The sequence below is a fragment of the Moschus berezovskii genome, chromosome 4 (genome assembly GCF_049115385.1).
Source record: "Moschus berezovskii isolate FMDL1 chromosome 4, NW_MosBer_1.0, whole genome shotgun sequence".
Lineage (NCBI taxonomy): Eukaryota > Metazoa > Chordata > Mammalia > Artiodactyla > Moschidae > Moschus > Moschus berezovskii.
This window is the reverse complement of record NC_142463.1, coordinates 14,143,371-14,168,635: the sequence shown is the minus strand read 5'-3', so window position 1 is coordinate 14,168,635 and position 25,265 is coordinate 14,143,371. Positions and strand designations below refer to the sequence as shown.

The following is a 25,265-nucleotide window of genomic DNA, read 5'->3' as shown; positions in this document are numbered from 1 at the left end:
TTGTTGCAGTACACGAGCTTCTCATTGCAATGGCTTCTCCCGTTGCAGAGCACAGGCTCTAGGTGCACAGGACCCATGTCCCCTGCATTGCCAGGCTGATTCTTAGCCGTTGGACCACCAAGGATGTCCATGTTTTGTTATTCTTGAACTTATAAACGTGGGAAATACATCTGTCCCTAAGGAAAGCCCTTTGGAGTGTATCTTAAATAAATGGGTAAAAACATAGCTGTGGGCCTATGACTAAGGAAGAGATGCTATTCTTCTGGAATAGTGTGTGGTCCTGGGACTTCCTTGATGGTCCAGTGGTTGGGAATCTGCCTGCTAATGCAGAGTACACAGGTTTAATACCTGTCCAGGAAGATCCCACATGCTTTGCAGCAACACTCTTGAGCCTGCACCACAACTACTGAAGCCTGTGTGCTCTAGAGCCTGTGCCTGCAACAATGAAAGCCCCTGCTGGCCACAGCTAGAGAAAGCCCATGTGCAGCAATGAAGACCCAGTGAAGCCAAAAAATTTTTAAAAATAAAAATTAAAAAAATTAAATTAAAAAAAATAGCATGTGGCCCCATTACATTAGGACCAGGAGAGCAATGACCCTTGAATGGCTCACCTAATTATTATACAGTCTTGCATTACAATTGTTTTGTGAAAGAGCATGTAAAAATGATGAGATCCTGATGGAGAAGCATTTATGCTACTGTATCAGGAGGAGAAGGCAGAGGCTGCTGCATCATGGTAACAGCAACTAAAGGGAAAACCTGTTCTACAAGAGGGAGGGAAGAAAGTGAAAGTGAGGACATGCTAATTCAAAACTGGAAACTCCTCTCGGGCCAACCTAGCTCTCCCACTGGCTGAGCAGACTGCATTAGCCGTTGTTCTAGCCACCCTGCACCCACCACGCTACCAACTGTTTACTGCCTCCTGTTTCCCCTACTTATGGGAATCAATTTGAAGTTCTATGTTAACCCTCAGCTTCCCTGATAGCTCAGTTGGTAAAGCATCCATCTGCAATGCAGGAGACCCCGCTTCAATTCCTGGGTTGGGAAGATCCACTGGAGAAGGGATAGGCTACCCACTTTCAGTATTCTTGGGATTCCCCTGTGGCTCAGCTGGTAAAGAATCTGCCAGCAATGTGGGAGACCAGGGTTTGATCCCTGGCTTGGGAAGATCCCCTGGAGAAGGGAAAGGCTACCCACTCCAGTATATTGGCCTGGAGAATTGCATGGACTGTATAGTCCATGGGGTCGCAAAGAGCTGGACACGACTGAGCGACTTTCACTTCACTTCATGTTAACTCCCAAGCACAGGGACCTGGTTTGGTGTAACCATTTAAGACCCAATAGGGCACCCAGTTTGGACCGGGAGCCACTTCCGAAACAGGGCAATTTTCCTTGTGCTGATATCCTGTAGGCGGCTTTAATGCAGATGGCCAGCCGGCTGGGTTTCTATAGATACACAAGCCATTCTCAACTTCAGATCTGTTTAACTGGAAAATCCAATAACCCTACATACTGAGAGGACCCCTTCCATGACCGAACTTTTCACTGCTATCTTTACCACTCACCATTCCTCTTGGGCAGGCATTCATACTCTTATGAATATGATGCTTGCTGGGGATGAAAGAAAGATAGTCATTGACAAGGCTACAGAGGAAGCAAACCAGGTTCATCTAGCAGATCCAAATGGAATTCCAGAAGCAAATCTGACAGTCCCTATTGCTGAGACCAGCTGGGATCCTAATAATCGAGACATGCTGCTCCTAAAGCATTATAGGAAGTGCATCTTAGCGGGTCTTTGAAAGATCAGGCAAAAGACTTAAACAAAATTCAAGGGATACATCAAAAACTCAGTGAGGATTCAAGAGTCTCTAGAAAGAATCTATCAAGCTTATAGGCACAATACTGGTGCAGATCCTGAGGCCCCTGAAAATATAAGAATGGTAAATATGACTTTCATTGGGCAAAGCATCCAGATATAAGAAGAAAATCACAAAACTCAGATGGCGCCTTTGGAATGAGCCTTTCTCAATTGGTAGATGTTGCTTTTAAGGTGTTCAACAACAGGGAACAAGGTCCAAAGAAGAGGATGCAAGACGGAACACAACTTTTCTGGCCACAGCGTTGGATTCCTGGAAAGCAAGTACCCAGAAGAGAAGTGAACCAACACGGGGAGGAAACAGTGTGCTTCCTGTAAGAAGGAAGGGCATAGAAGGAGTGTCCTAGGCTAAAGAATAAAAAAGTAAAACAATAAAAGAAAGACAGGAGCCGCTGATATGGTAGAAAGAGAGGAACACTCTGATGATGAATGAAGAGGCCTGGGGGCTCCCTTAGACTTGAGGTGTCCAATTCCAACTTCCTCACAGGGTCCCAGGTAACTTTGACAGTGAGGGACAAGTTGATTGACTTTCTGATTGGTAGACACCAAGGTGACACAGAAAATATCTCAGTCCATCTGGTCACAAGAGTTTCTGGAAAAGTACAAAATTATTCTTTCTTACAAACCTCTAGAATGCCAGTTAGGTGACCTCATCCTGAAACACAATTTCTTATATATGCCAGCGTGTCCAATCTTTCGGGTTGAGATCTTGTTTGTAAATTAAATGCTCAAGTAACTTTTTTTTGTCAAAGTAGCTTGACATCAGGGTCCCACCAGAGCATGCTGTAAGCTACAGATGGCACTCATGGACACCCCAGAAAAGGTGACAGAGCTCTTCCCCACCGCTGCTGCCCTTGAGGTCTAAAAAAAAGGTAAGGCTGGAAGTATGGGCTGATGGCACCCCAAGGAAGGCTAAAAATGCATGGCTAATACAAGTCCCATTAAAAAGGGACACTGGGATACCTAATCTAAAACAATACCCTCTGAGGCAAGAGACCCAAAAGGGAATCCAGCCAATTCTTGAAAAAATTCTTAAAACAGGACTGACTAAACATTGCAGGTCCCCGAATAACACGCCATCCTCGCAATCAAAAAGCCAAACTTGGACTTTCCAGGTGGTGCAGTGGATAAGAATCTGCCTGCCAATGCAGGGGACATGGGTTCAATCCCTGGTCCTAGAAGATTCCACCTGCCGAGGAGCACCTAAACCCATGAGCCACAGCTACTGAGCCTGAGTGCTGAAACTACTGAGGCCCATGAGCCTAGAGCCTGTGCTCTGCAACAGGAGAAGCCACAGCAATGAGAAGCCCTCACTTTGCAACAGAAGAGTAGCTCCTGCCAGCTGCAACTAGAGGAGAAAAGTGCAATAAGGAAGACCCAGTGCAGCCAAAAATAAAGATAAATAAAAAAATTTTAAATGCCAAACTCAACAGAGTATCACTTTGCCCAAGACTCAAGGGCTATCAATGAAATAGTTCAAGATTTGCATTCTGTGGTACCTAATCCATTGTTGTTGTTTATTTGCTAAGTCACGTCCAGCTCCTTTGCAAACCCATGGACTACAGACCACCAGGCCCCTTTGTGCATGAAATTTCCTAGGCAAGAAGACTAGAGAGGGTTGCCATTTCCTTCTCCGGGGGATCTTCCCGACCCAGGGATCGAACCCATATCTCTTATGGTGGATATGGTGGATTCTTTACCACTGATCAGCCTGGGAAGCCCAGCCTAATCCACACACTCTGGTTAGAACTCTTCTGGGAGAAAGTAACTTGTTCTCAGTTTTGGACTTGAAAGATGCCTTTTTTCTGCATTCCTATTGCCGAAGAATCACAGCAGCTGTTTGCTTTTGAATGGCAGGACCCAGAAACACAGAAAGTCCAATAGTATTGTTGGACAGTCCTGCCTCCACCTTGTTCGGAGATATGTTAGCTAGGGACCTAAGAAACTTAATATTGGATGACTCTTATTCCAATATATGGGCAATATGTTTTTAGCAAGACTTACACGTGATAACTGTCTACAAAATACCATAAGAACCCTGAATTATTTGGCTGATTGTGGATATAAGGTCTCCCAGAAAAAGGCCCAAGTACGTAAGCAATAAGTCACATATCTGAGTTTTGTCCTTTCCCGTGGACAGTGAGGTTTTTGCCTGCAGGTAATCACAGGGTGCTAAAGCTGAAACTGCAATACTTTGGCCACCTCATGCGACGAGTTGACTCACTGGAAAAGACTCTGATGCTGGGAAAGGTTGGGGGCGGGAGGAGAAGGGGATGACAGATAATGAGATGGCTGGATGGCATCACCGACTCTGTGGACATGAGTTTGAGTGAACTCCGGGAGTTGGTGATGGACAGGGAGGCCTGGCATGCTGTGATTCATGGGGTCACAGAGAGTAGGACACGACTGAGCGACTGAACTGAACTGAATCACAGGGTTGGGAACACTCAAGATTCACAGAAAACTGAGGGGGTTTCTGGGAATGGCAGTATTCTGTTGGATTTGGGTCCTGAATTATGGGCTCATAGTAAAGCCCCTCTATGAAGTTTTAAAGGGACATGATTTTGAGCCCCTTACTTGGATTACGGAGTGCAAAAATACATAAATGGGGCCTAACCCACAAAGGACCATTCAGTGAGTCACTCAAAATTGCATGATTTGTGTGAAAAATAACCCCAAGACTGCTGTCAGACCTCCCCAGATAGGGACTCAACACAGAGGAGCCTGCGCCACTGAGGACTGGAAAACAGACTTTACTCAAACGCTTTGAGTCACAGGAAATTTCAGATGCCCGCTAGTATTTGTGTATACTTTTTCAGGGTAAGTGGAGGCGTATCCCACCAGGAAAGAAAAAGCCTCTGAAATGCTTAAGGTTTTCCTTAAGGAAAGTGAAAGTATAAGTTGCTCAGTTATGTCTGACTCTTTGTGACCCCATGAACTGTAGCCTGCCAGGCTCCTCTAGCCAAGGAGTTCTCCAGGCCAGAATCCTGGAGTGGGTAGCTGTTCCCTTCTCCAGGGGAATCTTTCCAACCCAGGGATCATACCCAAGTCTCCTGCATTGCAGGTGGATTCTTTACTGTCTGAGCCACAAGGGAAGCCCTGCTTAAGGAAATAACCTCCCAATTCAGACTGCTTCACTCCCTTCAAAGTGATGACAGGTCTGCTTTTGTCTCTAGCAAAACCCAACAAATGTTTGAGGCACTGCAAATTACTTGGAAGCTACATTCATCCTGGAGAACACAATCAGCAGAAAAAACCAAGAAAAGAACCATACATTAAAAAGGAGCATTGCTAAAATATGTGAAGAGACTAATTTAATTTGGGATACAGCCTTGCCAGTTGCCCTGCTACTAGTCAGAGTGGCTCCCAGAAGTAGGCTTAATTAAGCCCCTCTGAAACATTGTATCATTGTGGTCATTCCAGATGTCTGCCCAGCGGGAGAATCTATAAGTGCTCTGAAAGATCTAGCAGTTGCCAATTACCTTAAAACTCTGGGCACTATACTAACCTCTGTTCATGAGTTTGCTTCCAGCAGCTCTGACTATCCAACTGAGGTAGCCTCACATCCTTTCGCATCTGGAGACCAAGAGAGTTTTGTCTCCTTAAAACCCAGAGAGAATAAGGGCCTGACATCAGCTGATTGCAAGTGGACAGGACCACACATGGTCCTTACCATGCACTCATCTGTCAGTTTAGCTAGAGTAAAGCCATGGATTCATCACACTTGGGTTAAGATAGCCCCACTGTCATCAGAAAATGACCCAGCTCTTGGGACTTCCCTTGTGATCCTATGGCTAAGACTCTATGCTCCCATTGCAGGGGGCCTGGTTTCCATCCCTGGTCAGGGTACTGGGTCCTATGTACCACCAAATAAATATTTTAAAAAGGGAGAAAATGACCCAACTCCCGACAGACCTAGAGAGCAACGGGTTTGTGAACCCTTAGAAGATTTAAAGTTACTCTTTGAAAAGGATAAATACCGAGATTAAAATTTCATGGTAGGTACTTCCCTGGTGGTCCAATGGTTAAGAATCTGCCTTCCAATACAGGGGATGTGGGGTCGATCCCTGGGAGCCTAGATCTCACATGCTGTGGGGCAAATAGCCTGGCATGCCACAACTACTGAGCCCATGCACCACAGATAGAGAGAAACTGTGAACCTGTGTGCCACACAACGGAAGATTCGGCAGGCCACGACAAAGATCCTACGTGCCACAACCGAGACCTGATGCAGCCCCAAGTAAATAAATATTCTAACTTTCATAGAAGGATTTCATGTTCAAATAGTTGTAGATAAAGAACTGTAGTGCTTACTAAAATTTTAACGAATGTTCTCAAGATAAAGAATTGTAGTGCTTATTAAAATGTTAACAAATATTTTCAACCCAAAGCTGATCAATTATATTTCAGAATCATCCCTTCATTGCCCCTATTCAACAGGAAGTAAAGCTCCTCGCCCCTTTTTATCACAAGACTGTGAAATGGACATTGGCAGTGGGGAACAGGGGCGGGACAGGCACAACCTATAGCAGACTTGCTCAGCCATTAGTCGGCACTGCAGTGTGTCCCTCTCCCAAGACCCTCCCCTAAATGAACTACTGTCAACAAGTAACTGTTAGTGGTCCCAGTAAGCCATTGGTTGGCACTGCAGTAGTCCCCTCCCCCTCCTCTGCATAAAATTGGCCCAAACTGGGACTGGGACAAGATGGTTTTTTTGAGACGCTAGTCTGCCATCTTCTCGGCCTGCTAGCTTTCTTATTAAAGTCATTCTTCCTTGCCCCTAAAACTTGTCTCGGGATTGGTCGATCCGTCAAGCGGCGAGCAGAGAGAACTTGTGCTCCGTAACAGTTTCTCCTCCATTACTTTCCCCTACATTTCAGGATCCACTCATGACAGCGGACACGTCAATGAAACCGTTACTGTGGGATCATCTCAAGCTGCAAAGAATTTAAGGTAAATACTGTAATAGAGCCGTGAGGGCAGCCCCTAACCTGAAGCCATTGCTGCTTCTCATTACTCCGCACCCTGTTACCAAGCAACGGGTCCTGCTCAGCCATTGGTCGGTGCCTCGGTGGGCCTCCCCCATAAGCAACCAACTGTCAATGAGTGACCTTTACTGTCCTGCTCAGTCATTGGCCGGTGATATAATAGGCCCCGCCTGCTGCTGCTGCTGCTAAGTCGCTTCAGCCGTGTCCGACTCTGTGCGACCCCATAGACAGCTGCCCAGCAGGCTCCTCCGTCCCTGGGGTTCTCCAGGCAAGAATACTGGAGTGGGTTGCCATTTCCTTCTCCAATGGGCCCCGCCTACAAGCCACCAATTGTCAAGAAAGGACAGTTAGTGAGGGGATTCAGAAAACTGTGGAGTGATGGTCATGAGGTGGAGAATGAGGTAACAGGTGGATCCTGGCTTTCTCCCGGAAGCCCTCCAGCTCACCCAGGCTTGGGCCAGCAGGTGAGCTGGGGGTGCCCAGAGAACAGACTGAGGGCTGTATCATGCAGGGCTCCAGAGCCCTCGCCAAGGCCATCAACTAGCCTCGGCCCAGGCCTTGAGGCAGCAGTGAACCTCTCCCCAATCCTTCTCTCTGTGGCCAGATAGCAGTGGCAGTCTGCCTGGGTCGCAGTTTGTGGGACCTGATCTCCCCGCTCTTTGGGTGGCCTGAGGAGCCTGAGAGCTGGTTGGGTTGGGTTCCTGGCTCCTTCGGGAACCTGGCCCTGAGGGAGCTGCCAACTGAGATCTGCCTCCTCTTAGCCAGGACTGAGACCTTGGAGGGTGAAAGTTGTGCCTTGGGACCTTTCCCTTTCTTGTCAAGGCAGAGAATAACATTCATTTGGTAGAGACTTACAGGAACATCCTTACCTGACAATGACCTGACTTTAAGAGCAAAGGATCTGTCACCAAGAAGTTAGTAACAACTAACCATGACCCCTCCTCACCTTGCCTATAAAAGAGCTTTGAGGAAAGTTTTCGGAGTTCTTGGCTTCCCTGGTGGCTCAGAGGTTAAAGTGTCTGCCTCCAATGCGGGAGACCCAGGTTCGATCCCTGGGTCGGGAAGATCCCCTGGAGAAGGAGACGGTAACCCACTCCAGTATTCTTGCCTGGAGAATCCCATGGACGGAGAAGCCTGGTAGGCTACAGTCCACGGGGTCGGAAAGAGTCGGACACGACTGAGCAACGGAAGAGAGGGCATAAGCCACGCGTCTCCTTGCATGGCCCTGTAACAAACCTTTCTTTGTTCCAAACTCCAATGTTTTAGTATTGTTTGGCCTCACTGTGCATCAGGCACAGGACTTGCATTTTCAGTAACAATATCACAGACAGTGAGGAGGGTGAGGGAAACAGAGCTTTCTCAGAACTCACAGGACATACAAGGCAGTGTCTCTGTTTTCCTTTCATTTTTAACTAAAGGCACGTCTCTCCTGAGAGAACCTAGGCTATCCAGAGGCAGCCAGTCTGGGATGGCAGGACAAAGCCGGTCAGATGCTGGTGAAACGTACAAATGTGACTGTGGCTTCCTTGGAATGCAGTCCTGGGAGGTGAAGGCAGAAGCATACGCTCTGGGACCGAGGTTCACTCTCGGGCTACATTTTGACCTGCTGCATGGGTCTGAGGTTCGGGGAGACGGCAAAGGGGCTCCCCGTGCTCTTTTCGATGTCCTCCACTGTTAGGCCGTCCCAGAGCTCAGTCAGGGTCAGTCCCGTCTTCTTGTGCACGTCAAACACGGCCTTCTCGGTGATGATTCGTTCCACGCACCGCTTCCCCGTCAGTGGCATGGTGCACTTCTCCACGATCTTGGGTTCGCTGGCCTTGTTGCAGTGCTCCATGGTGACCACCACTCGCGTCTTGGGACTGGACACCAGATCCATCGCACCCCCCATGCCTTTCACCTTCTTGCCGGGTATCATCCAGTTAGCCAGGTCACCATATTTGGAAACCTGCATGGCTCCCAGCAAGGTCAGGTTGATGTGTCCCCCTCGAATCATGGCAAATGATTCATCGCTGGAGAAAAAAGAGCCCCCAGGAAGAAGGGTGACTGTCTGCTTGCCCGAGTTGATGAGGTCCGCGTCCACCTCCTCTTCTAATGGAAAGGGACCCAAGCCCAAGATGCCGTTCTCACTGTGAAGGTGCACGGTGATGTTGGGGCTGATGTAGTTGGGGGCCAGGAGAGGGATGCCGATGCCCAGATTGGCGTACATGCCGTCCTCAAACTCAAGAGCTGCCCGCTTGATGATCCGTGTCCTTATGTTATCTGAAGACTTGCATATTTCATCGTTCTCTTTCCGGACGGTTAAACGCTCAATTCTTTTCTCATATTTTTCCCCCTGTATTATGTGATCTACATAAATGCTAGGAACATGGATGTCTTCTGGGGCAAAGGACCCCACGTCCACAATTTCTTCAACCTCCACCACGGAGGTTCTGGCGGCTTTGCACATGGGCACGTTGAAGTTCCTGGCGCTGGCCCTGAAGATGACATTTCCTGCCCAATCGGCCTTCCACCCTTTCACCAAAGCAAAATCAGCGGTGATGGCATGCTCCAGCAGGTAGTGCTGCCCATGGAACTCCCTCACCTCCCTGGGCTGGCTGAGGATGGCGATGTGGCCGTCTGGTAAGTACCTGATGGGTGCGCCTCCCTCCCGGACCAAGGTCCCGTAGGCCGTGGGGTACGTGTAGAAGGCGGGCACACCGGCGCCGCCTGCGCGGATGCGCTCGGCCAGGGTGCCCTGGGGCGTGATCTCCAGCTCCAGCTCGCCCGCCAGGTACTGCTGCTCACAGAGCGAGTTCTCCCCCAGGTAGAAGCAGACGATGCGGGTGATCTGCTTGGTCCCCAGCAAGAGGCCGAGACCGAAATTCTCCACCCCCACGTTGCTGCTGACCACTGTCAAGTCCTTCACGCGGGTCTTCAGCAGCGCCCCGATCAGGTTCTCCGGGATCCCGCAGAGCCCGAAGCCCCCGATCATGATCCTGGAGCCATCAGTGATGTCTCCCACGGCCTTCACCGGGTCGGTGTAGAACCTGGCGCGCGCGCGGGCGCTGCAGGCGAAGCCGCACGCGCCATCCTTCGCCAGCGCGCGCCTCGAGCGGCCGGCGGGGACCCGGCGCGCGAGCACCGACTCCAGGAGCCGCCGGGCCGCCATCGTCCGCTCCGCTCCGGCTCGGACTCCGGGCCCAGCGGGGACAGGCGGGGACAGGCGGGGACAAGCGGCAACCGTGCGGCCCCGCCCGCGCGTCACAGAGCAGGGGCAGCCCAGCCGTGATGCAACCGCCCGGCTGGTTCCCGCCGCTCCGCTCCGTCTCCGCGCTCCGAGGGCCCGAGGGGCCGAGTTTTCCGGGCCGCGAAGGCGGGAGGCGGGACCGCCTGGATCTTCTGGAGGACCAGAGGGATCCCGGGCTTGACGCTCGGAGACCCCGAGGCGACGTCCCTCCCGGGAAGCCTGGGCGCCGGCCTCTGCCCTTTCTATCGTCACCCTTTTTCCCAGGCGCGCTACTCCCATCGCCCCCCACACCCCCAAAATCCACCTCTGGGGCAGGGGCTCCAACACCTGTGTCCCCAGTACTCCCGGTCCTGGAACATTTCCACGGATGTCTATCCGGGCCTCAACGATACCCCCGCCGAAGGAGACCTCTTGCCTTCCTGCATCAAACCTGCTCCTCTGTTTTTCCCCACCTCCGGCAAGAACACCACCAAAACTGTTAAAAAGAGCCACCGGCTCGGTCCTGTCCCCTGCGCCTCCTCCAAGCACCCTCCTCTGTTCCCGCTGGACAAGCTCCCCCACCCCTGGCTCCCACGTCCACCCTGTGCGGCTCTGGGGCCTCTCTGACTTCGCTCTTGTCCCCCGCAGTCTACTCTCCCCACCGATCAGAGGATCTTTATTTTGTACATAAGATAAATGGATTTTTCATTTTACAATAGTTGAGATCCAGAGAAAATACTCTAAGATTATATAGAGAGTTCTCACATGCTCAGACCCAGTTTCACTTGGAAAGTGTTAACATTTAAATGACTGTGGTACCGTTGTTACAACTAATGAACCAATACTGGTGTCTTATTATTTACTAAACACCATGACTGACTCGGATTTCATTCGTTTCTCCATTAGTGTCTTTTTTCCTGTAGAATGTGCTTCAGTTTCAGGTTGTCTGGTGGTTTTCTCATGGTGAGACTGGGGCTCTGGGTTTCGAGGATAAAGACCATGGAAGTGAAGTGTTCTCATCTTGTCAGATCAAGGGTGTCTGGGAGCTACATGAGGTGTTCATGGGAGCCCAAGTACCTGGCTGAGGGGGTGCCACTCAGGTTCCCCCCTAAAGTTACTGCCTCAGCCTGTGCATGCTTTGGAAGGAAGTCATTAAGTGTAGCCCACACTGAAGGAGAGGAGAGGCTACACCTCCTTGAGGGGGAGCATCTCAGAGGGCTGTTTTATAAAAAGCTCCATCAGACCCTGCCATCCTCCACTGCTGCTGCTGCTGTTGCTAAGTTGCTTCAGTCGTATTCGACTCTGTGCAACCCCATAGACGGCAGCCCACCAGGCTCCACTGTCCCTGGGATTCTCCAGGCAAGAACACTGGAGTGGGTTGCCATTTCCTTCTCCACTGATCTTAAAAAAAAATAACACTGATTTCATACTTAATATGTTGGCCACTTCTCAACCTCCTCACAATCACTCCCTGGCTCTCTGTGCTCCAGCCACGGCGGCCCCTCACACACACCAACGTGGGCCCACCTCCAGCATTTCTAGTCCCATTGCTGGGATAAAAGAGGCTCTCCCTCAAACACCTGCTGAATGAGTGAATGAAGAAGGCACGAATCCTTACTTTACAGATGAGGAAACTGAGGCTTAGAAAGGCAAGCAACCTGCCAAGGTCACTGACTAAGAAGGCTGCAGAGTCCAGATTCATACCCGGGGCTCTGCCTAAGAGTCTAAGGGTGTGAGCACATCCCCTTACCCTGCCCATGACGGAAACTGCTGGGGCAAAGGGTAGCTCTGTAGAGTAGAAAGACTCTCCCATTTCTTGGGGAAGGAAAACATGAACTCACTCTTAGCAGCTCTTGCCTTGGTCCTGCAGAAGGAGAGGATCTCGGCGAGTAGGGTGCTTCCTGCTGTGCCACACTGTGGGACCCTTACTACCTACCCACTGAGTCCCCTCGACTGAGAAAGGCCAGCCCTCTGAGGTCAAATGAGGGAGCTCCAGCTGTGTCTGCTGCCAGCAGCTTCCTTGGAGGAGCCCCCAGGGGAAGGTTTGATGCTGACCCCTGTCTTACCATCATCTGTTTCCACATAGAGGCGGAGTCCCAGGTCCTTGTTATGGTTCAAGAGCCAGCGGTCACTGGCTGCTGTCACGTCCAATGCCAGCCAGCCCTCGTCCCCCGATCGGAGCGTCTGAAGATCCAAAAAGAACAAGTCAGACTCCCTGTGGACACGAAAGAACAATTAACCGAGGGCTGGCACAGCTGCCTTTGTGTTTCCAGTGCCCGCCAGGGGACCATTAGTGGGGCATCTACCCGCCTGGCTCTGGCCTGGTCTGGCTCTTATTTCACTGTGTCTATTCTACAAAGATGTTACAGAGCCTGTGTACAGATGGGGAAACTGAGGCTCAGGAATTCAGTGACCCATCCATGGTCCCACAGCCAAGACAGCAAGGCAGGGACTTGAATCCAGGACTGATGCTGGCCTGTCCCCATGGTGAGATGAGGCCTTGGGCCAAGCATCTTTCTTCTCTGAGGGTGGGCTGCCCAGGAAGCTCCCCTTCTGTCTTCTGGGAAATGCACTCCAGGGCTGGGGTGCACACCCGACAGAAGCTTTAGCGGGTGTGTGTAGGGGGGTGGGGCAGTCACCTGTTGGACTGCTCCGGGACCACCTCGAACATGCTGATGTGGAGCGTCTCGTTGAGTGGGTAGGTGCTGGGCAGCTTGTAAATCCTGAACTCCGCGGCTGTGACGGCCTCCCCAGCCGGGATCTGGGTCAGGTCAAAGCGGAACTCCTTCCAGTGGGGCTCCTGGTGGCCCAGGGCGGGGTCGCGCTCCACTGCAAGACAGAGCGGGGCTGGCGGTCACTCGAGGTTCGGGCTCAGGCTCCAGGGTGGGAGCCGGGGGCCTGGGCAGTCTGGGCGGGACTGACTCCCTCCTCGAGAATGGGCTTGTCCCAGCTCTGCCTCCTGGGTGCTCAGAGGGCTCTGAGAGCTGTGTGGTGAGGTGCCTGGCTCAGCACCCGGCAGATGGCGGTACCGCAGGGCAGCGTCCACGTCTGGCCCCCGAGCCCCAAAGCAGCCCCGAGCACCAGCCTGCCCCGCTCAGCATCCTGCTGGACCCACAGATGGGGTACAGGACACGTCCCTCCTCTGGGGAGACAGACTCAGACCCAAGGCTGAAAAGAGACATAGCTGAATGCATTTGAGTGGGACGAGGGCTCCCAGAGCCTGCTGGTGTCTAGATGGCAGGTGAGGGGAGATTGGGCGTGTAGCTGACTTTGGAGCTGGGCCTTGGTGGTGAGACTGGATTTGCCATGATGTCAGGGGAGAAGGACACCACAGAGGCAGGAACCAGCATTAGTAAAGGTCTAGAGCTAAGGGATAATGGCACCAGCAGGGAGCAGTCATGACACCCAGCAAAGGGGAAGAGGAACAAGGGGAAGGAGGAGGGGGACCTGAGGGAAAGGACCAAGAACAGGCAGGTAGGGGGACAGCTCCTGGAAATGCTGGCTGGGGAAGTTGGAGGGTCCCATGGCACGATCCAAGGGGGCTTCCTGGAGAAGGTGACACCTGAACTGGCCTGGAAGGACAGGAAGGAGTCTTGGGAGGACAGGTTTTCTAGGCAGAGGGGACCTCTACGCACAGGTGTGCAGAGCTGGAGCTCGGGCTGTGAGTCTGGCTGTGGCCTAACTGCGAGGGCTGGAATCCTGGCCTCGGAGCGTGGGCTGTGCTCTGACCAGTGGAGGGCCAGGGTTCTGGGCAGCAGGGAGTCGTGGTCTGAGGGTGGAGTGGAAGCTATGTGTGGAGGCGAGGGTAAAGCCCAGACTGCAGGGACCCGAGGCGGGCTGGTGGCGGGGCTGCTCTCACAGTCTGGGCGAGAGACCGCAGGAGTGGAGTAAACCCTACATTTCCCCAGCTGCCGGAAATGCCCAGAACAGTATATTTAGGGCATCTCACTTTAGCCTCCTGTCACATCCAAACAGTAAAAATCTGTGTTTCCACAAGCAGGGGTGGGAGCCGCCCCAAGCCTTCCCCTAAAACCAACACTGAGATTTTAATTACATGTTTGTGAGTCTTTTTAAAAATTCTCTCTCTGGCTACTGGACTCAGCGACCACAAGTCACCAGGCTGGTGGAGGCGGATGTGGGAGAACTTCCTGTCCTCGCAGTGGGGACCTGGTCCAGGAATGGGCAAACAGCTGTGCTGGGCGGGGCCGGTGGACACACGTGTTTGGGCAGGAGATGGGTTTTTCATCCCCAGACCAGGGAGGAGGGAACAGAACCTTCATCGTCTGTCGGGGACTGGACACAGAGCAAATGCCCACCCACAAACTAGGCTGTTTCGTGGGCAGCATGACGGGCAGATCCAGGTCCTCCCACACAGGCAGGGCATGGAGGGCAGGGTTCTGGACCTTCACCGAGTGATGCTCGCCATGAATATCACCACATGAGTCCACTCCTCCCTACAGATAAACACACAGCTTTGGGGACAATTTCCGTGGATTAGGTAACTGCAGAGACCACCTCTGTTATGTGGCTGTGGAAGCAGCCCTGATGTGCAGGATAAAATAGGTCCAGGCTGTTGGCTGTTCCAGGGAGTGACCCCGAGAATGAAAAGCGGTCGCCCAGCCATGCCCTGTGCCGGATCCCTCTCAAAGCATCCTTAAGTGTATCTGCCCCCAAGGCACAGAGGGGGCTGACAGGTGGGTCCCTGGGAACCTGTCTGCAGGCCTGACACTGACTCACGTTGAATCCAGGACTGAGGGAACAACCACAAACCTGCCAGCTCCATGGGCACTAAGCTCTGCGGTCTCCGTCCTTTGCTGTCCTGGGGGCCCACATGTGCTGCATCCAGAGAGCCCTGTTCTCTGGACTGACCTCAGCTCCCAGCTTCTGTGCTGTGGGTTTGTGAGAGTGATGCACACCCAACCCCCACCCCATAGTTCCAGCACAGGAAACTGCCTGCCCCAGCTGTTCCAGGCAAGCACTAGCGGTGGGACAATTTTAGGAAAATGATTTTCATCAGAAATGGATAAAACTTCTGAGGGAATAAACTAGACATTACTGTCACTAGCCAAAGGAGACCCCTCCCCACCCCCCTCCCCGCGCTGCTTTCTTTGCTGGAACCTGTGGATGTACGGCTTTTCAGCAGTTGCTTCTGTGGATTAGGGAAGATGGTTCTCAGATGGTATTAAGGAGCAGCATTTATTGAGACTTGGATGTTCCCTATGGTAGTTCCCGGGCTGGCTGCCCCTGCTCTAGCCACTAAAGCAGCACTGAGGTGGGTAGATGCTCTGATCTCCAACTGGGGCTTCTGGTCTTAGCCCTGATGTCAGCAACCAGGTACTTCCTGTGGGTGGCCTCAGTCTGCTCATCCTGGAAGTGGGGGGGAGGTCCTAGGGTCTTTTCCACACAGGGCTGTGAAAGGGCTTTGTAAAGGTCAGGGATCATGGGATAGGAGCGATGGCTATTCCTTAGGAGGTGGGAGGGGTGTTGACCCCTAATTTCCTTACCTAACAGACATAACAAAGTAAGAACATCCTGCCAGAACCAATGCGGGTTTCATGTGTGACTCAAGAGCCACAGAAGACGAAAGACAGACATTCGGCTTTATTCTTCTAAGTAAACTATGGAAAGATTATAGCACATAAAAATATATCAGTGCAACTGAAAGGCAGTTGGATGGCTTCAAAGAGCCTCCTTTCCACCTGCCTGACCATTATGAAGACACTTGATCCTCTGGGTCTCAGAATCCGCATCGACAAAATGACCATTTGAAATGAAATGAAATGAAAGGGTCCAAAGCCCTGTCTGCTCCTGTGGCCGCACTTGGTTGTGGCCCGGCACATGCTTCTATCAGATTATTCAGGAGCATTTCCTTATCAGTGCACACTTGTGCCCAGCCTCCACTTTCCCCTCTAACCAAGGTCTGGAATCTCCCAAAGATGCCCAGGCCAGGAGAGACAGTCCCCCTGCCATGCCAGTGGGGCGGTCCACTGCGTTCTGGCTCAGGCATAAAGCAACACCTGACCCTTTCTTTATGAACGTGCTGACGATTCCAGAACATCAGAGCTCAAGGAAGAAAGATCACTGCACACAGTCTTCTCCCACTTTTAGGCACGTGTGGAGACAGAACCCAGGAGTTCTGGCTCTCCTCTGGGTTCCTTCCACTGCAGTGGCCCTCCACCATCTAGTGCTGCAAAAACGGCATAACCTCCCCACCTCGGAGTTGACCTGGCCCTGCTTCCCGCCCTGCTGCAGCTGTGGGATGCTCTGTAGAGGGAATTTAGGGGAAAGGCCAAGGTCTGTACAATGTGATCTCTTGGGTTTTCCCGGTAAAATCTGCTGCTGGTTGTGGAGTTGGGAAGTTCATTCCCGGGCCCCCTGGCAGATTCAGACAGGCAGCAAGGGGGACGGGTGGGGGTGCTGCAGGGCAGGAGGTGGTCCCTGCCTGACCTATGTTCTGGCTCCTGGCCATCTGAGATAAGTCCTGCCAGGAATCCTGTCTCTGTGAATGTCCTGGGGGGACTGCTGATGTTTGAAACAAGGTTTCTAGGTAGTAAATTATTCTTTCCATCTGCAGAATCTGGGGTAGGAATTCCTAATCTTGCACGGGGGTGGAGTGTCCCATAATTTTACCTTTGGGCACGTGGGAGAAGACCCCTGCCTATGCTGTCTTTTCACACTCTGGAGGTTTTCTAAGAACACTCATTTTCCATTCATTTTTCCTGGGCATATCTGAGAACATTAATTAATTCATTTATGCAACACATTTGAAAGCAGTGCTTACTGTATGCGAGTCAGTACTTTGGCACTGGGGAAACTGCAGTCAATAGCCCCTGTGACCATACAGTTTTACGCGCAGTGGGGAAATCAGGTAGAAAACAGACAATCATTGTAAGCGAGGAGCCCTGTGAAGGACAGCAAGAGGGGGTGAAAAGAGGGCATGTGGGGTCACTTCATGCTTTTAACTTTTATTTTGTAGTGATTTTTGATTTTGAGATTAAAAGAAAAATTGTTTCAAGAACAGTAAGAGACATTCCATATTTTTTACGCAGCTTTCCCTAATGATAACATTTCACATAGGCAAACCACAGCATAGTGTTCAAAACCAGGAAACTGATATTGAGTACATTATAGACCTTTCTAGAATTTTGCCAGTTTTCCCACTTAAGTCCTTTTTCTATTCCAGGATTCCATCCTGGATCCCACATCACATTTCCTTGTTAGGGCTCCCTGCTCTGCTCTGACCTGTAACAAGTGCTAAGCCATTCTTTGTCTTTCATGCCCTTGCCATTATGAAGGTCATCGGTCAGCTACGTGGTAGACTGTCCCTCAGTTTGGGTTTATCTGATGTGTTCTCGCATTCTCATTATTAACGTGAAGTTACAGATTTTGGAGAAGAACACCATGGATATAATGTCCCCTTCTAAGCATATCAAATTGAATGACATAATGTCAACATGTATTATTACTAGTGATGTTAACTAATTATTTGGTTAAGGTGGTATCTGCCAGGTATCTTCACTGTAATGTCATTATTTTTCTTTTGGAAACAATAAATATCTTGAGGGAGAAACACTGAGATTTTTGCTTATGTCCTGTTTTTCCTCAGTTTTGCCCACTAATTTTAGTACCCACGAGTGGCTCTTGCCTGTAGCAATTATTACTGTATTATCTACAATAGTGATTTTCTCTTTCCTTCTTTCCCTCTACATTTATTAATTGGAATTCCTTTGAAAAGAAGACTTGTTCTTTCTCCCATAATTATCCATTTATTTATTTCTATCATTATGGGTTCATGCAGATTTAATTTACCCTATGGGTTAGCAACTGAAGAACAACAAATCCTAATCCATGCATAAACCATATGTCTGTATTTATTTCTATTTTGCTGGATATATCTATTTTAAAAATTGGAGTTATAGTTCTGGTTCAGTGTGGGATTACTTTAGATGTGGTATTTTGGAGAAATCTTTCAATTAAGACACCCTAAGATGAGACCAAGCACTCATGTGTTGCTGGCAGGCAGGCAAAATGGCATAATCCCCATGGAGGGGAATTTGGCAACATTTAGCAAAATGATCGGAGAAGGCAATGGCAAGCCACTCCAGTGCTCTTGCCTAGAAAATCCCATGGATGGAGGAGCCTGGTAGGCTGCAGTCCATAGGGTCGCTAAGGGTCAGACGACTGAGCGACTTCACTTTCACTTTTCACTTTCACACATTGGAGAAGGAAATGGCAACCCACTCCAGTGTTCTTGCCTGGAGAATCCCAGGGACAGGGGAGCCTGGTGGGCTTCCGTCTATGGGGTCACACAGAGTCGGACACGACTGAAGTGACTTAGCAGCAGCAGCAGCAGCAAAATGATACATGTTTTGACTTAGACATCTCACTTCTTAAAAATTGTCCCAAAGGTACAATATAAAAAGATGTACATACAAGACTATTTGTTACAGCCCAATTTTGTAATGTGTTACAGAAAAAACACTGGAAACAATCCAAATGTTTGGATTATGGGGTATAATGTGTAGCATAAAGAATAAGGTCAGTAATTTTATAATAAATTTGTATGCAGACAAAAGGTTACTAGACTTTTGGTGATCACTTCATATGTATGTAAATGTCAAATTTCTTCGTAGTATACTTGAAACTAACACACTATTGTATGTCAACTATATTTCAATTAAAAAAAAATACGTAGTTGGACTTCCCTGGTAGTCCAATGGTAAAGAATCCACGTGCCAATGCAGAGGACATGGGTTTGATCCCTGTTCAGGAAGATTCCACATCCTGAAGCGCATCTAAGCCTGTGTGCCACAACTACTGAGCCCAGCTGCCCCAGAGCCTGTGCTCCGCAGCAAGAGAAGCCACCACAATGCCAAGTCCTGGCACTGCAACTAGAGAGCTGCCCCTGCTTGCTGCAACTAGAGAAGGCCCGCCAGCAGCAGTGAACACCCAACACAGCGGAAAATAAATAAACTAATTAATTTAAAAACATGTAGTTGCCTTTTGTGGGAGGAAGAGAACAGAGACACAGCGTACGAGACAGGCATGGAAGCTAGGTCTCTCCAAAGGTCCCTTGCTTTGTAAATTCTGTAAACCACTTCACATAAGTTAAAACAAAAATAATTCAAAATATAAAACCGAAAAGTAATACCCAACACTAAAATGCAAAATAAAGTAAACAAATGGTGGGTGTATTGAGTTGTTGGCTTAACCATACAGTGAGGAATTATTTCAAGTAATTTTCAAATAGAGTAATTGGACTGTATATCCCTAGTACAATAGCTTAAGGAAAAAATTAAAAATAAATCTTAATTTTTCAGTAAGCATCTGCTATGATGATGATGTTATTCTATACCTATTAAAGAGTCAGACATGACTTCGTGACTGAACAACAGCAACAATCATATATTAACGTCATTAGGACCAAATTTTTCAGTGCAAAAGAAAATAGAAAAATAAAATATTAAAAAAGCTTTTAAGTAAAAGTCTATAATCCTAAACTTGAATTGGAAATATTAGTTTAAGGGATAGATTGAGAGCTGGAGATTGACATGTACATGCTATTATATTTAAAATAGATAATCAACAATGCCATATGTACAGCCCAGCCAAGTCTGCTCAATATTCTGTAATAACCTAATGGGGAAAAGAACTTGAAAAAGACACGTGTATATATATAACTAAATCAGGTTACTGTATAGCAGAAATTAATACATTATAAATAAATTATACTTCGATAACATTTTTAAAAAAGAAAATGCAATCTCCTGTCCTGACAGTCCTTCCTGCCCTCAAGGGCCCACGGGAGGGTCTGAAGCTTGGCTCTGCTTCCAGCCCTTCCGAGCTGGCCGGGCCCATCCTCACGGTCTCCTGGGCCCTCTGGTGTAAACGCCCTCCCCTGGAGACCCTCCTTGAAGCCCTCTCCCGGGGGTTGCCCCATCCCACCAAGTATGAAGGCTTCTTTTTCTCGGTCCAGCTGTAACGGCCCCCTTGCCCTCCCCTGACCCCACACGTCAGCCTGTCAGTCTCTCCCTTTCCCTGTCCCGAGGTCCCCATCCCTGGCTCATGTGTCCTCTGGACGGTGACCAGTTTGGAGGCAGAGACTGAACAACTGGGTGGAAATGGGAGGCTTCGGCGGTCTGCTCGTCCAGCCCCTGGTGTCCCCTGGGACCAGAGAGGGGATGGCTCCTGGTCCCCAGAACAGCGTCTCAGTGGCCAGCAGTGGAGCCCCTGACCTGGGGCGTCCTGCTGGCCTGGGCGTGGCTTCCAGGTCACCTCGGGCCTCCATCTGAAGCCACCCGTGTTCTCACTTTCCTGCGGGACTCGCCTCTGTTCACAGCCCCGCAAGGAGGACAGGCTCCCTCGGGGCCCCGGAGGCGGACGGGCTGGGCCTGTCTGGCTGGTCCCACGGTAGCGCGGCCAAGCGGCCCCTCAGGCCTAAGACAAGGCCCAGTCTCCGCGGCCCCAGGTCCCGGGGGCTGCGGACGCCCTCACCTCTCGGTTCTGCCTCCCGGAGGGCTCCCTCCCGCCCAGGAATCTCAGCTTCATTCTGGGGCATTTTTAGTCAGTTCTCATTACTGACTTTTTCAGGACCTGTTTCCATAAATGGCTCCATGCTCATAATTACCATCCAGACCTCAGCCGGCTTCAGAGCCCAAATTAAAAGGGGCACCCGCCCGCCGCACCACATCAAGCCCGCCACGGCCAAAAATAGATCCCAGGAGATGTGAGCAAGGAGGATGCGGCTCCTCCAGGTCAACCCGGGAAAGACCCGAACTGTGGGGCTTTCCAGAAGGACGTGGTTGTGGTGACACACGCCCTCTGTCCTGCGGGGACTGCGTGCCCCTGAGGACCGGCCGTGTGCTCCCTCCCCGAGCCTGCCTCATCCCGGGGTGGGGGGTGGGGGGCATGTTCTTTGATGGGAGCTGGAAGGGCCTTCGGGGCCACCCTGCATGGATGAGGAAACTGAGGCCCAGGGGGACAGAGGATCGTCGGGCATCAGGTGTCAGGTTAGGGGCCCTTCATTTGGAATTGCAGACTTGGAGCCCGTGTGATATGAGTGGCCCCGGGTTTGCTCTGGTGGGGATACTGGGATGGGGTGGGTCACCTCTTCACAAGGTTCTTCCATCCACAGGTGCCTGAGAGCGACCTGCTGAGGCCACGGTCCTCCAGGCAGGGCCCTGCGGGGACTTGGGTTCCAGGGGAGGGGAGGGTGATCTGCACAGACAGGGAGGCTGGCCCTGCTCTGTGCTCCTTCTCCTGGCTCTCGGTGCTCCCTGCCTTCCGCTGCTTCTTCCCCTCAGCGTCGCCAGTCTGCCCTGAGAGCTGGCCACACAGGGGTGGGGTGACGGCTGCGGGGAAGGCATGAGAGTCAGGTTTGGTCCCTGTTCTCAGGTTATATATAGTTTCCTGGATGGAGGTGGCAAAAAGACAGGTTAGATGTGTCCCCAGATCATACAGGCAGAATCCTAAGAAATATAAGCGATCAAGGGTGAGGGTTCTGATCGTGGAAGCAGTCTGTCTCCTTGGGAAGAGCGGGGTAGAAGAGCCAGATTTACGGAAACACCTGCCCATTCCTTTTTAGAAGAAATGGAGGTGAGTATATTCTATGCAGAGGGTACAATGTGAGCAAGGGCTCAGAAACAGGATGTGCTACACCAGCTCCCACGTATTATGCTCCTACTGTATGGCAGGCATGCATCTGACCTGCATGCATGTATCGCAGACCCGACATAACCCTGGGAGGTAGTCCCTATGAATCTTGTTTTCAAGTGAAGGAAATGAGGTGCAGAGACTTTAAAAGGAAGCTGTGTGATATCTCGCAGCTCCCAAGTGGCTCAGTAAGGATGGAAATCCAGGTTTAGTATACCTGCGTACAAGGATACGTACAAGGATATTTAGACAGTACTATGCACAACCCAAAACTGGAAACAACAAAATGTCCCCAAAAATAATGGTTTACAATGCAAGACAACTCATTTATATTCGAACAATATATACAACAAAAACATGGATGAATCTCAATAAAAATTCATTGTGTGAAAGACCCAGAGTATATACTATGATTCCATTCACATGAAGTTTGAGAACAGACCAAAGGACTGGCTGGTGATAGAAATCAGAAAGTGGCTCTGCCTGAGGGGATGGGTTGGTAGGAGTAGGGCTCCCAGGGGCACTCATGCCACATGATCCTCTGTAAACTGAATTTTGTACAGTAAGCATGCTTTATCTGTAAATCCCCAAACAATAAAGACACTTTAAAAATAGTTTTCTCGGTTTACAACATACATTCATCACAGTCCAATTCAGCAGCATGCACTGCACCTAACGATGGGCCCTGGGCTCGGGGGAGAGGCCACTTCTGTGTAGGACAAGAGCAGAAGATACGTAGGCAGGAAACAGCTGTGTGGCCATGGGAAAACCACCTAACTTCTCTGAGCCTTTTAAGACAAAGATGTGACAGTAACTGTGAGATGAGGTGACAGGACAGACGTGGAGGGTCTTGGCATGTGGCCGTCACTGGGTGTCAGCTCACACAATCCCTGAACAGCCTCCAGGGAGGGCACTGTGAGTGTCTCCATTTACAGAGGGGGAGACGGAGGTTCCGAGAGGTGGACTGGAGAGTCCAGATCATACTGGGAGTAGGAGGTGGAGTCAAGAAGCAAATTCTGAGTCCCAGGTCAGAACCCCCAGACCCATCCTGCCTGTCCTCACACTGTCCATCCCCTCCTGATACCCAGGGAGGGTGTCACTGTGTAGACCAGGTGACAATCACCTTGTGGCTGATGTGCAGTTATGTGTCTCTCCCACCAGGTCAGCTCCAGGAGGAGGGTCTTTGTTTTGTTCCCTCTTATGTTCCAGGAACTAGAATGGAGCCTGGCACAGAGCAAGTACCACATGACTGTTTGTTGAGTGAATTCAGGAAAATGTGAAAGGTCTCTGTAGTAAAGAACCAAAGTAAGTGACCCCGGGGCTCATGGAGGTGAAGGGTCACTCCTTCAAGGTCAGGGGGCTGAACAGGACCCGGGCAGGCCCCTCACTCCCACGGAGCCCTGCCTCTGTAGAATCCAAGAGCCTCAGCTCCTTCAGACCCCTCTCCTCAGCTGCCCGGGACCACGGGAATGAGCGAGTCCAGCTCAGGGAAGGGTCAGGACAAAGGAGAAGACGGTCCCCTTCAGTTCGGACTGCCCGTCAGCCTGCAGTGCTTTGTGCCTCAGTTTCTCAGCCTGGAGCATGGGCACCCCTGCTCTGTGGACAGGAGGTGGGGAAGGATTCAGGAGGAACATGAGCGGTGTCTCTCCTGCCTCTCTCTGGAGGGGCCGGGCCAGCCTGAGACACTCGGGGTCCAGCCAGTCACACCTGAGCTGGACGGAGGGGTGCGGTGTGCTGAGAAGGGACCAGACAAGGGAGGGACGTGCAGGAATCCATGGCGGGCCCAGGAGGGCCAAGACCCTGGGTGCTGCCTCCCAGCTCAGCGTCTCCTCCCCGGAGCTCAGGCACCAGCTCTGTCCACTCCTCAAAGTCCTAGCCCCATCTCTGTGTCCTGGCCAAAGGGAGCCAAGAGTCCACGGGTGGAGACTCACAGGCAGACCAGGTGGGGCCTGGCTCTGACCGCAGCCCTGGCCCCCAGCACAGGCCCTGGTAGTCACAACTTGCCCCTGAAGTGTCTGCTCGAACAGAGGCCTGACCCCTGGACAGAAGCCTTTGAGAGGCCCAGGCCTCCGGGTCCTACAGGCACTGCTGATGGTCAGGGCCCAGCAAGCCCCAGGCCTGGCCTCTCAGGAGCCAGTGAGGCCGGCAGCAGAGGGGAGCTGGAGGCCACAGGTGTGGGAGCCTCGGCGTGGGCGCTGACGCCACAGCGACTCTGCTGTTAAGACTCCAGGGTGGTTCAGGGCCCGCCGACCTTCAGGGGCCCAGGCCCGGGGCCTCCAAAGGTGGAAACAACCCTGGTAGCTGCCTAATCCCCACATCAGCCCATGTAATTACCAGTTAAACTGCTCCAACTGAGGGAGTTTTACTAGTGCAATTAGTATATCAGAATAAAGAAGGCCCTCTGACAGCTGGCTGGACCTGCCCACACACCAGGCTTCCCCTGAACAAAGGTCGGCTTGTTAATCCACAGCGTCACAGGCCTTAGATCTCCATGAAACATGCAGAGGTGGTGTGGGAAGAAACTGGAATTTGGAATCCTTAGCCTCAATGATGTCACGGATGTGCTGTGTGACCCTGGGTTGGTTATTTAACCTCTCTGAGCCCATGGAATGAGGTTGGTAAAACAGCTTCACAAGTTGCTACATTTATAGGCCTATGGTACTTCAAGTCTTCATTTTTATTAAAAAACTGGTAGGAACACCTTTGGTTGGCTTTAAAAATCTGTTTCTGGGTCTCACGTGTCTATAAGACAGGTGGGACATTTCCACACATCCACACTGAGGCTGAGAAGCAGCTGGGAGAGGCTGGGACAGGGCCAGGTTCCCCCTAAAAGGGGGCTGATTTTCTGCTCCTCCCCCTCTATCAACCTATCTCACAACAACTCTGAGGACAGACCATGAGAAGCCCCATTTTACAAGGAGAGATCTGAGGCTCAGAGAGAGCATGGACTTACCCAGGACCACACAGCAGAGGCAGGAGGGGAACCAGGTCCTCCTGAGCTCAGGGTGCTGCTCAACTCACAGCAGCAGATCCCATCAGGGCCGTGTACCCCTTGCCCCGGGGGGTGCTGGGGAAAGAGGGACCTGGGCTAGGTGGTGACTCAGTGACTCACACATGGAGAGCTCCCGTGGGGGCATTCTCAGGGGGGTTGTATCCACAGCTCTTCTTGGTCCTGTGCCCGGAGTCAGCTTGTCCCCAGCACAGAGCTCCAGCCTCAGTTCCACATATGGATGCCTCCGTCCCCAGCTCCCCACCCCATCCACCTCTAACCAGGGAGGTGGCATCTAGAACCCACCAGCCCAAGTCCCGAGATGGCACAGGGCTCTCAGCAGAGGTTAACGGCTGCCTCCTGTGGCTCACTCTCCCACCTGAACCCATCACCAGCTCTGGTTTGAGGGGACCGGCCTCCCAGATTGTCCCCTCTTCTTGCCCTACCGTAGGAAGCAAATGGCTGAAGACACACAAAATCTGCTGTCACTCTGACCCCTGAGTCCCTCTGCCGAAACCCCTCTGACAGCTCTTTCCACCATGAAAGCCTGACCTC

General features: G+C 51.1%; 2 protein-coding genes across 2 annotated transcripts in view; both read right to left on the bottom strand.

Moving 5' to 3' along the window:
• Nucleotides 1–25,265, bottom strand: part of LOC129541464 (bone morphogenetic protein 8B-like) — a 43,202-nt gene that overhangs the window by 16,121 nt on the left and 1,816 nt on the right. Inside the window, exons 2-3 of the mRNA XM_055403385.2 lie at nucleotides 12,709–12,898; nucleotides 12,136–12,284 (exon numbers count right to left, since the gene is read on the bottom strand). Of these exons, the coding sequence (XP_055259360.2) occupies nucleotides 12,136–12,284; nucleotides 12,709–12,898 (339 nt within the window). The remainder of the gene's footprint in view (nucleotides 1–12,135; nucleotides 12,285–12,708; nucleotides 12,899–25,265) is intronic.
• LOC129541463 (succinyl-CoA:3-ketoacid coenzyme A transferase 2, mitochondrial-like) lies at nucleotides 8,302–10,012 on the bottom strand. The gene has a single exon (XM_055403384.2). The coding sequence runs from the start codon at nucleotides 10,010–10,012 to the stop codon at nucleotides 8,456–8,458; it is 1,557 nt and encodes a 518-aa protein (XP_055259359.2). The 3' UTR covers nucleotides 8,302–8,455.

Bases quoted from the DNA above. Each gene is read 5' to 3' on its own strand.
- LOC129541463 (XM_055403384.2), bottom strand. From the start codon at position 10,012: ATGGCGGCCCGGCGGCTCCTGGAGTCGGTGCTCGCGCGCCGGGTCCCC.